This window comes from Trachinotus anak, unplaced genomic scaffold (genome assembly GCF_046630095.1).
Source record: "Trachinotus anak isolate AG129_WGS33_773 ecotype Australia unplaced genomic scaffold, CSIRO_AGI_Tana_v1 ptg000021l, whole genome shotgun sequence".
Classification (NCBI taxonomy): Eukaryota; Metazoa; Chordata; class Actinopteri; order Carangiformes; family Carangidae; genus Trachinotus; species Trachinotus anak.
The window spans coordinates 5,517,825-5,536,889 of NW_027273872.1; the positions used below are offsets into that span (position 1 = coordinate 5,517,825).

The window sequence follows — 19,065 nt, forward strand, 5'->3', positions numbered from 1 at the left end:
AAAGGTGAAATGCAAGCACAAGTGTTTCCACGTTTTTTTTTTTTTTTTTGTTTGTTAGTTAATCACAAAAGCCCTGACATCAGTGTAGATCGTCTCCTCTGTTTCTTTCTTTCTCGCTGCTTTGCCAGGTTTTCTCCTGGTAAAATTTACTGAAGAATAACTGAGAGAGTCCTCATTTCTCTGAGGAAATAAAGTGCAAAATTTACATACCAAAAAAAAAAAAAAAGAAAAACTTTTTTTTTTTTTAGCTACATCTGTATATTCCTTACCTGCTGACTTTGCTGATCACCACTGGCTGTTGCAGCATTTGTTTGCAGACTGACACAAGCTAAATTGATAAAAATAAGTAATAATATTTTTTTTTAAAGTTTGCTTTTACATGGGACAAATCAAATGATCAAATGAATCAGTTCAATAGTTTGATATACAAGTGACTTTTCTTACCGTTGCAACAATCACAAGATTTTTTAACAATGGCACAAGCAAGGACGACTATCACAATCAGACTTATAGCCAAAGCAGCAAACAACAGAAGGACCATTGCATCGTTCTCTTGTGAGTCACACGTGCTGACAACTGAAATATTAAATGAAGAAAATATTTAATTTAAGATATAGTAATAAATAATTTACAGTATTTGATAATGTAATGTGAACAAAATGATGATTATTTCCTCATCATAAAGAAATATGTTGTGGTTACCTTCAATGTCCAGTTTTGTACCATTTCCAAATAATATCTCTCCACACGTGGCCACAGCACAGTAATGAGTCCCAGCATCAGAGGAGCTGACGGTCTTGGAGAAGTTGTAGACACATTTCTGTGTCGACTGAGCCTCAGGACTCTTTTCACATTCATCACCACTGTTTCCATGAGCATAGATTAAACTGGGATGAGAATCATCTGCTCCGGCTCTGAACCAGTACACACTGTGATCTCCTGGACATGTTTTCTTCTCAGAGTCAGAGAGGACTGAACACTGCAGAGTCACTGAGTCTCCTGGACGGACTGGATCAGATAGAAAGTTTTGAGCGGTGACATCTGGTTCTGGTCCTATGAAAAAGAAAAGACAATAAAACAATTGTCAACAATTCAGTTCAACTAGGATACATTACAGGAGGGTATATGTACTGTATATGTATTTATAGAAATAGAGAGCTATTTGTGCTGGATTTACCTTTGACTCTCAGAAATATTCCTTTCAGAAATGTCATGTCTTGTTTTTTGACTTTTATGCAGTAGTAGACTGCAGTATCGCTGACCTGTGTTTTGGGAATATGCAGAACAAATGTTCCAGGCTCTTGTTTTACTGTTATGTGATGAGTTTTCTTAACACGCTCAAAATCAGGGGCTATTATTCCTCCTAAACTTTCAGGAAAAGTTCCAGAAACAAGCCTGATCCAAAATAAGTGTGTTGAATGCCAAGTGCTATTGCGGATACATGTTAGAGTCACATCTTCTCCAACATCAACAGTCTTTGTCTCAAAGATATTATCATCTGCACATCCTGAAAATAAAATCAAAACAGAGCAATGGTCATCAACACAGACACAGTCATACGCCTTCTCTATATTAATATTAATACAAAAAGATGACATAGTATTTTAAATATATCAGGAGTAAATACTTACGCCCAAGTCTGAGCACAAGTAGCATATGTAATATGATTAGCATTCTCTGGTTTCACCACCTGGGACATCAGTCAATTTAGAACCTGCTATAATACAATTCGCCTTAATGTAGTCATACTGGGAGGGAACAAATGGGAGGGAACAATGTCAGAGCAAGCTGATTGGCCTTTTGCTGTTTCACTGTACCACCACAGTGGAAATATGTCAAAAGTCACAAACTTTCCATACTGAGAACATGAAACAACACCAGAAGCATGAGCTTGTCATATCATATTTGGTTTTCATGGTGGGTTCCTAAATCTGGCACTTACAGTAAACACAGAAGTTCTTACTATAAACAACATGTCTGTTGTGTTTACGATATTTTTCCTGTGAGGAAATCAACAGCAAAGTGTTTTATAGCAGGAGGCAAAACACTAAAGCAATGATTTGATTAATTTAAAATACTAGCCGTGCATGGAACTTCAGTATCATTAAGATAGAAGTTAACTATGATTTGAGAACTGAAGGTAACATGAATGTTTGTACCAAGTTTCTTTACAATCTATTCAACAGTGATTGAAACATTTCATTTGAAATCACATGCCGGGCCTGTTGGTGGTGCTAGTGAAAAAGTCATAGAATCATCTTCCTAATAAGGACTTCATCTTCTGGGGACTATGATTTTCTGTTGCCATGGGAACCCATCTAATAACTGGTGTGATGTTTCAGTTTGGACCAAAGAGATGGTCTGACCCACCAACACTGACATCCCTAAAGCCATGCCGCTGGCAAGGTAAAAAATCTACCCAACTATATACAACAGAGAAAACAAAAGCAGGACAGGCCAGTTCAGGTGTCCATCATCATCAGTAATGACCTGCCCACTCTGCCTGTTAGTCCTCTGTGATAAAGCACACCAAGCCTATCGCATCATGCATTGGGTGAGAGGCAGACTTGGAGGGCAATTTGCTTCTCCTACCACTGTCAGGAGAAGGTGGTGGGAGAGTGTGGGGTGGTGTATTGGTTGTTCGTCTCCGCTTAGCTATATGTAAAAGTCACACCACACCACTGTTATGCACACAGTCTGTGATGCACGGAAACTGAAGCATTGTTGTGGTTGGGCTTTCAAGCTCAGGTATAAAGTCAAAGGGTCTTTTCTTCCAGTTGACCCTTTCTTTTAGTCCCATGAATCCAGGCTTGAACACAACTTAGCTAAGATAAATTAAGACTTTGTTTGAGCATTAATCATGAGAATTCTTTTTAAACATAGTGTGACTTTCAGTTTTTATGAAGATACTTCAGCTTTTGTTTCCTGTTTATTAAGAATTATATGAGAAAATTTATATCAATTTAATGTCCTTTCATTTTGTACAAACTGATTCAGTATGTGTTTAAAAGAAGCCTAAAGAATCAACTGAACTCTGAATTGTCTTGTTTACATGGTCTCATTAACTAGCCACAGACATACAATATTCAAAATACGAATTTCAAATTTTTTTTATTTTTACATTAGCCTGACCTGACCCTTTTTTTCTTAATTTTATTCAAATAAAACTGAATATGCAGGTTTACAGATGTTAGGATGTGCAGGGAGACGGCAGCTGGAGTTTGAAATAGAAAATATAAAGATAACAATCAATCAGGATGTAGTAGTATTACTTTTGGATAGAGAGGTAAAAACTTCTATTACTACTGTGGTCACTCTTGTTTTCATTTATGGCACAAATGAGGAAGGTTATAACGATCAGACTTATAACCAAGACAGCAAACAGCAGAAATATAACTGCACCAGCCGTCTGTGACCACACGCTGGTTCCTGAAACATGATGAAAAGGAGGAAACAATGAGTTTGATTTACTGTAGAAGGTGAAACTTCACTGTGTAAATTCCTTTATTAAAAGTAAATACAATCAGGATATTTCATTCTGGGCCAAAAGTTGTGGACAGGTGAATTGCATACAGTTCCCATGAGGCTTTTAATCTACTTTTTGATATTGTTTTACCCCTAAATGCATATTTTTTATTTGCAGGGCAGCATGCATTTGTTTTTCTTTTCCAGGAAAAAAAAATGTTGCACTGTGAAGTGTTGATGGCAATGAAAAGCTATTGGGATTTTTGTGTCTACAGATCAGTTTTTCAAAATGCAAAAAGGTGAGAAAAAGTAAACAAATGTAAAACTATTATGATCTTTGAACTTCCTAAGTTATTTCTTTTGAAATGTTGTAGTTGTTTCTACTGTGTTGTACTCTAAACATGATATTCAACACACTACTCCAGCTGCTTCCTGAAGTGACTGCAACTAAAAGTCCTTTCAAAATAATCACTTACTGTATGTGTACATACACATTACTTTAAGAAATCAGACGTTGCATTTTAGATGTTGGTTTATTGACAAATGAAACATCACAGGTTTACACATGTTGATTAGCTTTAGCACAGGTTTTGCACTGAGAAAGAACTGAAAGTCTTGGCAGGAAATTAACACCCATAAAACAGAATAAGAGATAAAAGAGACAACAGAAACTATTCTCATGGCTATCTCAAGACTTTGAAAATCTTTGAAACACCATAATAAAATGGACACAAAATCATAGGGAGGAGATGCACATAAGTATTAAATGTTGTTATAATGTTGTATCATAAACAAAGCTCAAAGATATTATTCAATGTTTGCAAACAATTTGTCCAAAATATCTAAAAATAATGTCAAAATTATGCGTGATGCTCATTTACACACACTTCAGTTTATCCAAAGGATAATATTATGTGAACAGCTGCAAAGGTGAAATGCAAGCACAAGTGCTGCCACATTGGTGTATTTCTGACATTCTGTGCCACACAGTTTTTTTTAACTATCATAAAGCCAGTGTTTGTTAATTAATTACAAAAGCCCTGACATCAGTGTAGATTGTATCTTCTGTTTCTTTCTTTCTCGCTGCTTTGCCAGGTTTTCTACTGGTAAAATTTACTGAAGAATAACTGAGAGACTCCTCATTTCTCTGAGGAAATAAAGTGCAAAATTTAAAACATGTACATACAAAAAAAAAAAGGTAATGTTTTTTAGCGACATCTGTATATTCCTTACCTGCTGACTTTGCTGATAACCACTGGGTGCTGCAGCATTTGTTTGCAGACTGACACGAGCTACATTGATAATAATAAGTAATAGTTTTTTGGTTTTTTTTAAGTTTGCTTATGCACAGGACAAATCAAATGATCAAATGAATCAAATGATGTTAGCTTTTGGGAAAAGCAAATATCAGAGGATTAATAGTTTGATATACGAGTGACTTTTCTTACCGTTGCAACAATCACAAGATTTTATAATCATGGCACAAGCAAGGACGACTATAACAATCAGACTTATAGCCAAAGCAGCACACAACAGAAGGACCACTGCATTGTTCTCTTGTGAGTCACACGTGCTGACAACTGAAATATTAAATGAAGAAAATATTTAATTTAAGATATAGTAATAAATAATTTACAATATCTGATAATGTTATGTGAATAAAATGATGATAATTTCCTCATCATAAAGAAATATGTTGTGGTTACCTTCAATGTCCAGTTTTGTTCCATTTCCAAATAATATCTCTCCACACGTGGCCACAGCACAGTAATGAGTCCCAGCATCAGAGGAGCTGACGGTCTTGGAGAAGCTGTAGACACATTTCTGTGTCGACTGAGCCTCAGGACTCTTTTCACATTGATCACCACTGTTTCCATGAGCATAGATTAAACTGGGCTGAGATTCATCTGCTCCGGCTCTGAACCAGTACACACTGTGATCTCCTGCACATGTTTTCTTCTCAGAGTCAAAGAGGACTGAACACTGCAGAGTCACTGAGTCTCCTGGACGGACTGGATCAGATGGAGGGACTTGAATGATGGCAGTGATATCAAGTTCTAGTCCTGGGAAATACAACATAAACATAAACATGCTTTACTCAGTTAAATGAAAAGAAAATTATTTAAACATATGAATGTAAAAATTTACTGATAAATTACAGAAATATGTACTATCTTTATGTAGACATGTAGGAAAACTGCTGTTATAAATGGTGTTTGGTGTTAGCGTGGTAATTACATTTTCTTAATGAATGTCAGATGTCTGTGTACTTTATTTTATTTACCTTTAATTATCAGAAATGTTCCTGTTAAGAATTTCATATTAAGATATGTCACTTTTATACAGTAGTACAGTCCAGTATCACTTAGCTCTTCTTCACTAATATGCAGAAGAAAAGTTCCAGGCTCTTGTTTTGTTGTGATGTGAGGAGTCTTATTAACACCACCATCATCAATTGAAAATGTTCCTCCCAAGAATTCAGGCAAGTTTCCAGAAACAAGCCTGATCCAAAATAAGTTGGTATCAGATGTCTGGCGGGTACACGTCAACTTCACATTATCTCCAACATCAACAGTCTTTGTCTCAAAGATCAGATCATCTGTGCATCCTAAAAATAGTTAGATAGAGATTAATAACAGAGATAGATTCATTTATGCCCTGTGCTAAACTGATGCAAGATGATGAATATTAACTTACAACATATATTCCAGAATAAAAAGCTGACTTTTTGTACTTACGTCCTGCTCTGAGTAACAGCGCTAAAAGGAATACGATCAGCATTTTCCTGAGACTGCAGTTAATTTAAACCCTATTTTAAGATGATTTGCCTTAATGTAGTCGTGTAAAGTGGGAGGGACCAATGTAAGAGCAATCTGATTGGCCTCTCATCATGCTGGTCTGTCAGTTTGCCACCACAGTGGAAATAATGTCGACCATCTTTCCGGCTTAAACACATGAAACAGCAACAACAAGCTCTTGCTTCATGTTTGTTTCAGGTTTCTGTAACTGACACTGATATAAACACAACTAATGATTTGATGTGAACAGTAAGTGTGCAGTGATCCACAAAATTTTCAATTATATTTCCACAATTGTTTGTGAACTTTTCAGCTGAGACTATATTTAGTCTATTTTTACAGAGAGAGGGTCATAAATTAGAGAATTTTCCTTAACACAAGGGGCTGAAAAAGAGACATTATGACCAAATACTGCACATTTTTGTGTTGTACATATTTTGTGTGTTGTTTTAATTTACTGTTGTATTGTCATATAAATTTGGGTTGTAATTTGTGAGTGATTCATCGATACTGTCCCTGTCACACATCCACGTTTTACTAATGTCATGGTTTGTCCCATAGTGTGATCCATTAAACCAACAACACACAGCACACAGTCAAATCAAAAGAAGTTCAGAGACATTTTGCCAAACAAAACATTCAGATATGATGATTTCAAATGTTCAGTGCCATCTTTTTTTCATGATATTGGTTAAGGTGAGAAAAATATTGTCATGTCACTGATTAAAGCCTCTGCACACCCAAGGTCAACAGGTGTTTTTCATTTCACCTCTTCTCAGAACTGTGGGTGTGTGCACTTGATTGACACACACTAATCAAACTATTGGTTTTGTTGTTGGGCGACAAACATCTTTATCATTCTCAGTCGTACATTGAGTTTGATGACACCATGTAATTTCCTTTAATGCTGCACCCAACCTCCACCTCACTAGAGGCCTGTTCAGTCAGGGTGGTTACAGTCGTTCCTACATTGCCACTAAACATTATCACTGGATGTAAATGACTCACAGCAGAAAAGTCAGTTTAATTCTTAGAGCAACTCAGTCACTGCTACTCTACATGTTTCTGTGTCCAAACATTTACATTTAAAAATTTGGGGACCAACTCCCGCTCCCCTCTACCCTCACTCATGAACAAGACCCCGAGATACTTAAACTCCTCCATTTGGGGCAGCAACTCCCAGCTGACCCAAAGTGGGCACTCTACCCATTTGCAGCTGAGTACCATGGCTTCGGATTTAGAGGTGCTGATCCTCATCCCTGCTGCTTCACACTTCAATCCTGAGGCCACCAAACAGGAAACCCTGTGCCCCTTGGCTGCGCCTAGAAATTCTGTCCATAAAGATTATGAACAGAACCGGTGACAAAGAGCAGCCCCACACGCACCAGGAATGAGTCTGACTTACTGCCAGCAATGTGAACCAAGCTCCTGCTCTTGTCATACAGGGACCGAATTGCCCGCAATTGCAGGCCCCAAACCTTATACTAATGAAGCATCCCCAATAGGGCACCACAAAGGACATGGTCGTAAATCTTCTCCAGGTCCAAAAATCACATGTAGACCCTTGCGAGGGTAAAGAGCTGGTCCTGTGTTCCACGGCCAGGGCAAAAGCCACATCTTTCCTCCTGAATCCGAGGTTCGACTATTGACCGGACTCTCCTCTCCAGCACCCTGGCACATGCCTTGCCAGGGAGGCTGAGAAGTGTGATCACCTACAGCTGTAACACACGCTCCAGTTCCCCTTCTTAAAAAGGGGGACCACCACCCCGGTTTGCCAGTCCAGAGGCACTGTCCCTGACCTCCATGCAATGTTGAAGAGGTGTGTCATCTAGGACAGCCCAACAACATCCAGCACCTTTAAACACTCAGGGCAAATCTCATCCACCCCGGAGCTCGGCCACCAAGATGCTTTTCAACCACCTCAGCAATCTCAGGCCCAGTGATGAGCAAGTCCCCCCAAGTACCCTAAGGCTCTGCGGCCTCCCCATGGAGTTCAGAATGAAAAGATCCTCAAAGTATTCCTTCCACCACCATACAATAACCCCAGTTGAGGTCAACAGCACTCCATCCCCACTGTAAATAGTAAGGAAAGAGCACTGCTTCCCCCTCCTGAGCTGCCGGATTGGTTTACCAGAATCTCCTTGAGGCCAACCAAAAGTTGCTTTCCATGGTCTCACTGAACTCCTCCCACACCCAGGTTCTTGCTTCCGTTTTCTGCCTGGCCCGCCGGTACATGTCAGCTGTCTCCAGCGACCCAGAGGCTAACCAAGTCCAATAGGACTCATTCTTCAGCTCGACAGCTCTCCTCACCACAGGTGTCCACCACCGGGTTCAGGGGTTACAGCCACGACTTGTGGCCACAGCTCTACACGACTGCCTCAGCAATGGAGGTGCAGAACATGGTCCAGTCGGACTCAATTTCTCCATCCTCCCCTGTATCGTGATGCGCACGCTAGACCGGTCTGTCGTGGTGAAGACACGTCCCCACCCTCACCTACGGTCATGAGCTATGGGTAGTGACCACGGATACAAGCAATCGAAATGAGTTTTCTCCGGAGAGTGGCTGGGCTCTCCCTAGGAGATAGGTTGAGAATCTCGGTCATTCTGGAGAGGCTCAGAGTAGAGCCGCTGCTCCTCCACATCGAAAGGAGCCAGTTGAGGTTGTTCAGGCACCTTGTCAGGATGCCCTCTGACGTCTTCCAGGGGAGGTATTCTGGGCATGATGAGACACTGGGGCAGACCCAGGTCATGCTGGAGAGATTAAATTTCTCGTCTGGCCTGGGAACGCCTTGGTATCCTCCTGAAAGAGCTGGTGAAGGTGGCTGGGGAGGTCTGGGCATCTCTGCTGAGGTTGCTACCCCCGCGACCTGGACCCAGATACGCAGTAGAAAATAAACTCAGCACTAAAAGTAAGGAAATTTGTGTTTGATAGATTATTTCTTTTTTGTAACAATGCTTCTTGGCAATGAATCTTATACTGTTGGAAAGCCTGTTCATTTCCCTTTTAAATGGTACCACATTTGAAAGGAACATGCATTTGTGGGATGAGCAGCAGAGCTGAGTATGTGGGTCGTGCCCATGAAAGATTTGCCAAATCTTCTCTGGCAATGCCAAACAGCTTTTTTTTATTTGCCATAGACTCTTGTTTGGTGTTGTTTGGTGGATTGGATGATTGAAGTCTGAAGAAACAAGACATACTGGCAATTTACCAATTTATTAATTTAACAAACAGGAGCCTCAGTAGCGTGGGGAAGAACTATACACAGCCACAACAGCCTGGCACCTCCTCCTCATGCTGGTCACCAGCCTGGTCACACACTGCTGTGGGATGGCATCTCATTCTTCAACCAGCATTTGTTGCAGGTCAGCCAACATGGTTGTGTTGGTCACTCTGGCACGAAGTGTTCAAGGGGGTTGAGGTCAGGACTGCTGGCAGGCCATTCCATCCTCTCCACTCCCAAATTCTGGAGATAGTCTCTGATAAACCCCGCTCTGTGGGGGTGAGCACTGTCATCTTGGAGTTTGGTCCCAGACTGTGTAGATATGGGGCTGCCACTGTTTGCAGAATTTCAGCTCAATATCTCTCTGCATTGAGATTGCCTTCAATGATGACAAGCCTCGTTTCTCCAGTGAGGGAGATGCTGCCCCACACCATCACATTGCCTCCACCAAAAGATGTTACTCTGTTGGTGCAGCAATCACCAAAGCATTCTCCGCTTTGACTCTACGATCCAAGTGCCGTAGGCAGAATCTGGACTCATCGCTGAATATTACGTTCCTCCACATGTTCAGGTTCCAGTGCACGTGTTGCCGATACCAGCGCAAATGGGCCTGATGGTGAAGGGCAGTCATGGTAGGCCTCCTGGCAGCCCTATGAGATCGGAGATTGGCTGCGTACAGTCTGTTCCAGATTGTCTGGGCAGAGAGCCATCAGGCATATCATCCTGCAAACCTTGACTGCAAATCTGTAGAAGACTGCCTACGGTTCCTAAGTGCTGACAAGATGAGGAAGATGTGCCGTCTTCTTGGGACGCCCACTTCGCGGCCTGTTTCTGACATCCCCCGTTATGTGGAGCTTGGCCTTCAGTTTGCAGCTGGTACTAGGGCTTACTCCAAATAATGCTGCAACTTGGTTTCATGGAACACCAGCTTGAAGTTGCCCTATCGCACGGGCCCTATCCAGATCAGTCAAACGTGGCCTGCCAATTATTGGAGCAGACACCAACTGACCACTGTAGCAGGGCCAATCAGGCACCTGATTGTCAGTACCTGGGGATACCAGAAGCTCAAAACAAGAGTCAATAGCAAAAGCAAAAAAAAGCTGTTTGGCATTGGTAGGGAAGATTTGGCAAATCTCAGCTCTACTGCTCATCCCACAAATGCATGTTCCTTACAAATGTGGCAACATTTAAAAGGGAAATAAACAGGCTTTCCAATGGTATAAGATTTATTGCCAAGAAGCATTGTTACAACAAAGAAATAATCTATCAAACACAAATTTCCTTACTTTTTGTGCTTAGTTTAGATCGATGGATGGATGGAACTCCTTCTGCTGCTGTTTAAATAGCACCAAACACAAAATAATAATTTTTTCATTATCCTGTAGCTCTGTGGCCTCAATATCACTGTCAATTTTATTGATTAAGTTAGATTTGATCAAAACTATTTTATTTGCTCCCTCCTTACATCACTGTCATCAAAATCAGATTTAAAAAAAAATTAAAAATACAACAATTTTTTTACCTACATTAACTGATTTGAGGAAGAGTTCTGAACCCCAAAAGCTTTCAATTATAAATGTATGTATGTATATATATATATATATATATATATATATATATATATATATATATATATGTATGTATGTATGTATGTATATGTATAATATATCAGTTAATATCAAAAGCTAACATCCTACACTTTAAACCATTCAGACCAGGCACCAGGATGAAGTGACTCTGGGAGAAGTTAAAAATTTATAAATTTATAAATATATTAAAATATTGATTTAACAGCATGACTAAAGAACAGCAACACAATGTCTAGATAGTACTTTTCTTTGGCAGAACAGCATTGGTTGTGTATGGGAAACATTTAGGTGTAACGTCATTATGCAGGGCAGTATGAATCGATAACTGTGTGTTTGTGTGTGTGACGGAAGAAGCCCATTCGCCTACAGTGTGTAGCTGAATGGCATAAGCAAGCACATACTGCCCCACCTCCACCAATACAGTTCTTTGATTCAGATTCTTCTATCAAACATACACACACACACACACACACACACACACACACACACACACACACTGATAGATTCATACTGCTCAGCTACATATAATAACATATGTAACTTGTATCAAAAAGGATTTCCACCATGTCACAAATGCTGGGAGCTGGTGCACATCTCAGGGGCAGTACCAGTCCTCTCCCTTTGTTTTCACAGGAAAAGTGAGTAAGTTTCTATAGAACTTGTTTAAGCTGGAGTTTACTCACAAATATCACACAGCCACCGTCTACCATGACACATAAAATGACATAGAACGATATACCTCAGATAAACCTCTCAAAGATTTAAATCACTCATATTAAAATATGGTGATTTATGCATCATGATAATCCATGCTGATATTTTATTCTTATCAAATATTTGAAAAAAAACCAATACAGTGATGGAAAGAGAATGGACAAAATACAGTATAATGTCACAATGATACATTAAACATTTTTAAGCTTATCCAAATAAATATTGTAACCTATAGTTACCCATCAGATGTGAAATTGATGTGAGCCAGTATATTTTCCACTGTGTTTCAGGTATAAATGTTATTAGCTTTAACTAGCAAGTCAACTGTTTGGATTGTTAATCTATCACAAAAGTCCTGACACCAGTGTAGACTGTCTCTCCCTCTTCTGTTTTTACATTCCTTCTCTCTGCTTTGCCAGCTTTCCTCTTGGTGAAGGTTAGAGCAGAATAAGTCAGTGAGTCCTCCTCTCTCTGAGAACATATATAACGAAGAAGGTTATGAGATGGTAAAATCTAATAACATTTACAAATGCAAGGAGAAAATATGCCAATGACTATCCAGCTACATACTTTCTTTATATACAGTTGTATGAAAAAGTTTGGGCACCCCTTAGGAAAATCATTGCATCAGTTTGTCACTTGCTGAGCTTTTGAAGCAGCAACTTTATTTTAACATATGTTATACCTTATGGAAACAGAAACATCTCAGTAGTGAAATCATTCTCATTGGTCCAACAGAAACATTTTTATGTGTATTTAAACAAAAATAGGCATGTGCATAAATTTGGGTACCCCAAAGAAATAATTCCATTAATATTTAGTAGAGCCTCCTTTTGCTGCAAGAACAGCCTGTAGACGCCTCCTATAGCTACAGACAAGTCCCTGAAGTCTGGCAGGTGGTAGTTTGGCCCATTCCTCCATACAAAATGCCTCCAGTTCAGTCAGGTTTCTTGGTTTCCGTGCGTAAACAGCCTGCTTCAAATCAATCCATACATTTTCAATGATGTTAAGGTCTGGGGACTGGGATGGCCATTCCAGAAGATTGTACTTGTGCTTCTGCATGAATTCCTTGGTGGATTTTGAACAGTGTTTAGGATCATTGTCCTGCTGAAATATCCAACCCCGGCGTAGCTTCAACTTTGTGACAGATTCTTGAACATTCTTGTCAAGAATCTGCTGATACTGAGAGGAATTCATGTGGCCCTCAACTTTAACAAGGTTTCCAGTCCCTGTGCTAGCCACACAGCCCCATAACATGATGGACCCTCCACCAAATTTCACAGTAGGCAATAAGTTCTTCCCATGGAATTCAGTGTGTTTTTTTCGCCATGCATACCTCATCTTGTTCTGACCAAATAACTCTATCTTAGTCTCATCTGACCACAGTATTTTTTTCCAAAATGCTTCTGGCTTGTCCAGATGTGCTTTTGCATACCTCATGCGACTCTTCTTGTGATGAACACTCAGGAAAGGCTTTTTGCGCATCAGCCTTCCAAAGAGCTTTTCCTGGTGCAAAGTACGCTGGATTGTGGAACGATGAACAACTACACCATCAGTAGCCAGATGTTCTTGTAGTTCTCTGGAGGTGGTCTGTGGCTTGTCTGTGACCATTCTAACCATCCCTCACCTGTGCCTTTCCAGTATTTTTTTTGGCCTACCACATCTTTCCTTCACAAGGACTGTTCTTGTGGCCTTCCATTTCTGCACCACATTTCTGACTGTGGAGACAGACAGTCCAAACCTTCTTGATAATTTCTTGTACCCTTCTCCTAATTCATGATAATGAATTATCTTAGTTTTTTGGTCAGTGGAGAGTTGTTTCGATGCCCCCATGTTGCCACACTCTAAAAAAGAACCTAGGACAAGTGCAACCAGCAATTGCCTCTGTTAAATAGCCTTTTTCATGATTGGTTCCACCTGTCTTTGTAATTGAAGGTCTCACAAGCTAGTCAAAGCAATTCTGTGCTGTAACCTGTCAGCTATAAATCCCTACAGGTCTTGAAATCAATGTGATTAGAAGGGTGCCCAAACTTTTTCACATACCATTTTTTACATTTTAATTTATCATAATAAAACTATGTAATGCTACTCTGACAATTTTGGTCTGGAAAACACTTAAATGTCTACATCTCTGTAGGAAATCAAATCTTGTTGCTGTGATCTTCTTTTATAAAGTTAGAGCAAATTATCATGAAATCTTAGAGGGGTGCCCAAACTTTTTCATACAACTGTAACTTACCTGCTGACTTTGCTGATAACCACTGACTGTTGCAGCATCTGCAGCTGTGTAGATTTAAGATGAAAGATTAATTTACACAGATGAGTCATGTAAATCATGTGTAATTATCTTTTGCAAAATACGGTTTGATGTATAAAAACTTCTGTTACCTTTGCAACAATCACAAGTTTTCTTCTTGATGATATAAATCAGGAAGGCAACACCAATCAGACTTACAGCCAAAGTAGCAGACAACACAAACAGAACTGTATTGGCCTTCTGCAAATCCCACATTTTGAATTCTGAAATTATATAAGGACCAAATAATAAAAGTTTGGTCTGATTTGAGAAGATGTGACAATGCAATAGAAACAAATATTTTGTGATATATGATATTAATGGAGTTTACAAAATTAAACAAATATGTTATATTCACAATTATGTAGAAATGTTCTGCAGTTACCTTCAATGTCCAGTTTTATTCCATTTCCAAATAATATCTCTCCACACGTGGCCACAGCACAGTAATGAGTCCCAGCATCAGAGGAGCTGACGGTCCTGGAGAAGTTGTAGACACATTTCTGTGTCGACTGAGCCTCAGGACTCTTTTCACATTCATCACCACTGTTTCCATGAGCATAGATTAAACTGGGATGAGATTCATCTGCTCCGGCTCTGAACCAATACACACTGTGATCTCCTGCACATGTTTTCTTCTCAGAGTCAGAGAGGACTGAACACTGCAGAGTCACTGAGTCTCCTGGACGGACTGGATCAGATGGAGGGACTTGAATGATGGCAGTGATATCAGGTTCTGGTCCTGGGAAATACAACATAAACATAAACATGCTTTACTCAGTTACTTTATGTAGACATGTAGGAAAACTGCTGTTATAAATGGTGTTTGGTGTTAGCGTGGTAATTACATTTTCTTAATGAATGTCAGATGTCTGTGTACTTTATTTTATTTACCTTTAATTCTGAGAAATGTTCCTGTTAAGAATTTCATATTAAGATATGTCACTTTTATACAGTAGTACAGTCCAGTATCACTTAGCTCTGCTTCACTAATATGCAGAAGAAAAGTTCCATGCTCTTGTTTTGCTGTGATGCGAGGAGTCTTATTAACACCACCATCATCAATTGAAAATGTTCCTCCCAAGAATTCAGGCAAGTTTCCAGAAACAAGCCTGATCCAAAATAAGTAGGCATTGTGATCAGATGTCTGGCGGGTACACGTCAACTTCATTTCAGATCCAACATCAACAGTCTTTGTCTCAATGATCAGATCATCTGTGCATCCTAAAAATATAGTTAGAGAGAGATTAATAACAGAGAGATTTATTTATGTCCTGTGCTCAACTGATACAAGATGATGAATATTAACTTACAACATATATTCCAGAATATATATGGAAAAAACCTGACTCTATATACTTACGTCCTGCTCTGAGAAACAGCGCTAAAAGGAATATGATCAGCATTTTCCTGAGACTGCAGTTAATTTAAACCCTATTTTAAGATGATTTGCCTTAATGTAGTCGTGTGAAGTGGGAGGGACCAATGTGAAAGCAATCTGATTGGCCTCTCATCATGCTGGTCTGTCAGTTTGCCACCACAGTGGAAATAATATCGACCATCTTTCCGGGTTAAAGAGATGAAACAGCAACAACAAGCTTTTGTTTTGTGTTTGTTTCAGGTTTCTGTAACTGACACTGAGAGTAAACACAACAGATGATTTGATTTGATGTGAACAGTAAGTGTGCAGTGATACACAACATTTTCTTTAGATCATTTTCTTCTGTTTATTGACCTATCAGCTGATACTATATCACCAGTAGTGTAATTTTACAGAGAGAGGCTAATGAATTGGAGAATTTTTTTTAACACAAGGGGGCAAAGAAGAGACAATATGACCCAATACTGCACATTTATGTGTGTCGTTTTATTTCACTGTTGTATGACCATATTTATTGGGGTTATAACGCAGTTTCCAGAAACACTAAAATAAATGGCAGGTGCTAATTTTTTAGATTCACAGGTACTGTCCCTGTCACACATCAGTGTGTTTTACTAATGTCACTTGATTCACACACACGAATCAAACTATTGATTTTGTTGTTGGGCAACAAACATCTTTATCATTCTCAGTCGTACATTGAGTTTGATGACACCATGTAATTTCCTTTAAAGCTGCACCCAGCCTCCACCTCACTAGAGGCCTGTTCAGTCAGGGTGGTTAGAAGAGTTCCTGCATTGCCACTTAACATTATCACTGGATGTAAATGACTCACACCAGAGAAGTCAGTTTAATTTTGAGAGCGACTTAATCACTGCTACTCTACATGTTTCTGTGTCCAAACATTTACATTTAATAATTGTTGGATTTATTTATCAAAACTGCTGCTGTTGCTACATTAATGGTGATTTGAGGACGAGTTCTGAACCCAAAAAGCTTTCAATCATAAATGCATGATATATATGTATATGTAATATATCAGTTAATATCAATATCTAACATCCTACAACACTGTTGTCATCTCATAGATACGTTGCCATTTGCCACAGTGATACACAAAGACAGAGGAGCCATCTTAAATATCATAGGAGCCAATTCAGAAGCTCCACATCATCAGTGACGACCCTCCCACTCTTCATGTCAGTCACTTCAGCAGGAAGAGCACAGATACAGAGCTGGGGAGGTGGTTGTGGTCTCACCATCTCTATACTTCATTTGTTATCAGGGTGCTGCTAAAAGGCAGTGGCAGAGAGCAACTCTCACTGTATCATAAATACAAGCACAAACGATGCATGGAAACTTAAACGTTGTTGTGGCTGTGGTTTCAAACTGAAGTGTAAATACAAAGCAGCTTTTCTTCCTCTCTCACTCTCTATTTTAGCCTCAGGAAGCTGGGCTTGTGCTGCTGTTTTACAGTTTTTAAAAAGGCCAGGTGAATACAGTGGTGTAGTCTACGTGATATGCAGCTACGGGCTGTAAACCCACTAAGAAAGCACACAAACAGCTTTTTCAGTCGCCCATGAAGGATGTTTGATCTTAAACAGCAGCTGCAGATGCCGAGTAGCTAAATATCACACAATACGGTGTGAGTGGAAACGTTCACCTCCTTTAACCCCAAACTTCCCCCGAGGCAGACATGGTTGAATACCACCACTGTATACTGTATTATTGTTAATTAATATTTATTAAAGGGAGTAGTTAAAGGGTACAGGACACACACACAGCTGCTCAGTCATGCTGTGCTATCATGATTTTTGATTGCACTTTTCTGTGGTTTGATGCTTTTCACTGGTAGCTGCTGTGAGATGGGGGAGGTGTTCATCAGTCACTTGTCCCACCCTGTTTTGTTTTTTGGCGGCAGTTTGTGCTGTGATCTTAAGTTTAGTTTGTCACATTATCGACACACACGGGTTTGTTTGTCTTGTTAAAGTCTGTTTCAGTGTGCATCACTTGGTGCAGTGATGGACTGACAGCTTGTATAAATTAATGCTGAATGAACTGAAACCCAAAATTAAAATAAAACTTGAACTAATATAAAGACTGTACATTTTGTAGATGTCTGTAGGTCCTTCTTTAAAAACATGGGAAAGACAAACATTATTTGTACTTTAAATGAGAACATTAAAAGGTAAGTAAAACTAAAAGAAGCATTTCAGTTTGATCACCTAAAATTAGCTGCTGAAGCTTCATGTAGCTCCTCCTTCACTTCATATCCTGTTGAAGCTCATAGTCAGGTCTGTTCTTAGTGAACATGTTCAGTGGTTGGTCAGAGGGTGGAGAAATGGCCCACCACAAGCTGTGTGTGTCAGTGTAGCTGCTGCATGTGGCTTTGCTTGTTGTTCTCCAGGCAGACATGCAGAATATCTCTACAAAGTGATGTGAGGTCAGAGAGACACAGGAGTTTATTCATGTCAGTACCTCCACCCCCATTTTCATATACAGTATATTATTTTGAACAAAGAAATATTAAATGTGTCTACAACAGAAAATGCTTCCTATATGTTTTTGTTGCCATGCTTCTATCTACAGTTGTGGGAAGTTGTGGTGGAGAAATACACAGTAGTTCACTGTCAAACCCACTGACTGTATACTGTATCTACTAGTCTCTCTCTTACTCTCACTTTGTGTCTCCATGTGCACTTGGCTCAAATGTGACACCACAGCTGAAACGACTTATTTCACACAGGTACAAACAGCCGTGGTTGAGGCCCATGGTTAATGTCAGGTCTATGAGCCTGATTCACCTGGGAACAATCAAAAAACTACTTCAGACTGTGAACAAGACCTGTGTCAGCAAGACTGGTTTACAAAGCAAATGACACATAAAATACAGGATGGACAGACTTTAGTCAGAAAGAAACTGGTGATGCTGATCAAGTTAACATGGTCTTGAGTTCACTGCCAACAGATCAGGAGACATTTGTGTCTTTTGTGTGGAAAAACTCAATTAGTCCTTTATTTTCCATTCGTACAATAGAAACTACTGAGAAACTCAGTATTTCTATGGGTTGATAAAATTTTAATTACTTCATAGGAAATGTGTCCCTCTGTCTCTCTCACACAAACATTTACCTCTGTGTGGCTTTGTTCACATTTCCTCTCACCTTTGTCCTGCAACTGTCCCTCAAACCCACAGACCACCACCCACACTGCTGCTAACATGACTCCTAACATGATGTCCTAGTTCAGCACAAACAGTGGAGGAAAAACAACCATCCTGCACTGACAGAGGAGAAGGAAGCTTTCAGCAACTCCACTGGTGTCACATTTACATGTTGCATCTCATTAGCTAACAAGCTAGCCTCCACTACATCCAGTGTGTGAGGACATCTGTGCTGCATTAAACAACAGAAATCTTACTCCATCTAAAAAATATCCTGTACTTTTGCTAAACTAAGCAAAAAACATAAAAACTAGTTTTCAAGTCAACAAAATCTTCAGTCACGATTAAGTTGTCAGAACGAGGACAACAAAACAACAAAAAAAATAAATTACATGTTCATCTTTTATCAAATCAAAATGCATCACAGGTTTGGTAAAA

The 19,065-nt window shown here is 39.5% G+C and overlaps 4 protein-coding genes across 6 annotated transcripts in view; 1 reads left to right on the forward strand and 3 right to left on the reverse strand.

Moving 5' to 3' along the window:
* The window catches only part of LOC139606238 (uncharacterized), a 60,226-nt gene that overhangs the window by 8,127 nt on the left and 33,034 nt on the right, over positions 1–19,065 (forward strand). The window lies entirely within an intron of this gene.
* LOC139606100 (uncharacterized) lies at positions 407–1,691 on the reverse strand. Its single transcript, XM_071458123.1, has 4 exons — positions 1,632–1,691; positions 1,178–1,507; positions 703–1,053; positions 407–576 (listed from the first exon to the last, which is right to left on the reverse strand). The coding sequence occupies exons 1-4, from the start codon at positions 1,672–1,674 to the stop codon at positions 407–409; spliced, it is 894 nt and encodes a 297-aa protein (XP_071314224.1). The 5' UTR covers positions 1,675–1,691.
* On the reverse strand, positions 4,873–7,490 carry LOC139606101 (signal-regulatory protein beta-2-like). The gene is made up of 4 exons (XM_071458124.1): positions 7,385–7,490; positions 5,750–6,073; positions 5,172–5,528; positions 4,873–5,045 (listed from the first exon to the last, which is right to left on the reverse strand). Exons 1-4 carry the CDS (start codon positions 7,488–7,490, stop codon positions 4,873–4,875), a joined length of 960 nt encoding a protein of 319 aa, XP_071314225.1.
* On the reverse strand, positions 8,771–18,686 carry LOC139606105 (uncharacterized). Its single transcript, XM_071458130.1, has 6 exons — positions 18,629–18,686; positions 14,978–15,307; positions 14,469–14,825; positions 14,176–14,307; positions 14,027–14,070; positions 8,771–9,130 (listed from the first exon to the last, which is right to left on the reverse strand). Exons 1-6 carry the CDS (start codon positions 18,684–18,686, stop codon positions 8,771–8,773), a joined length of 1,281 nt encoding a protein of 426 aa, XP_071314231.1.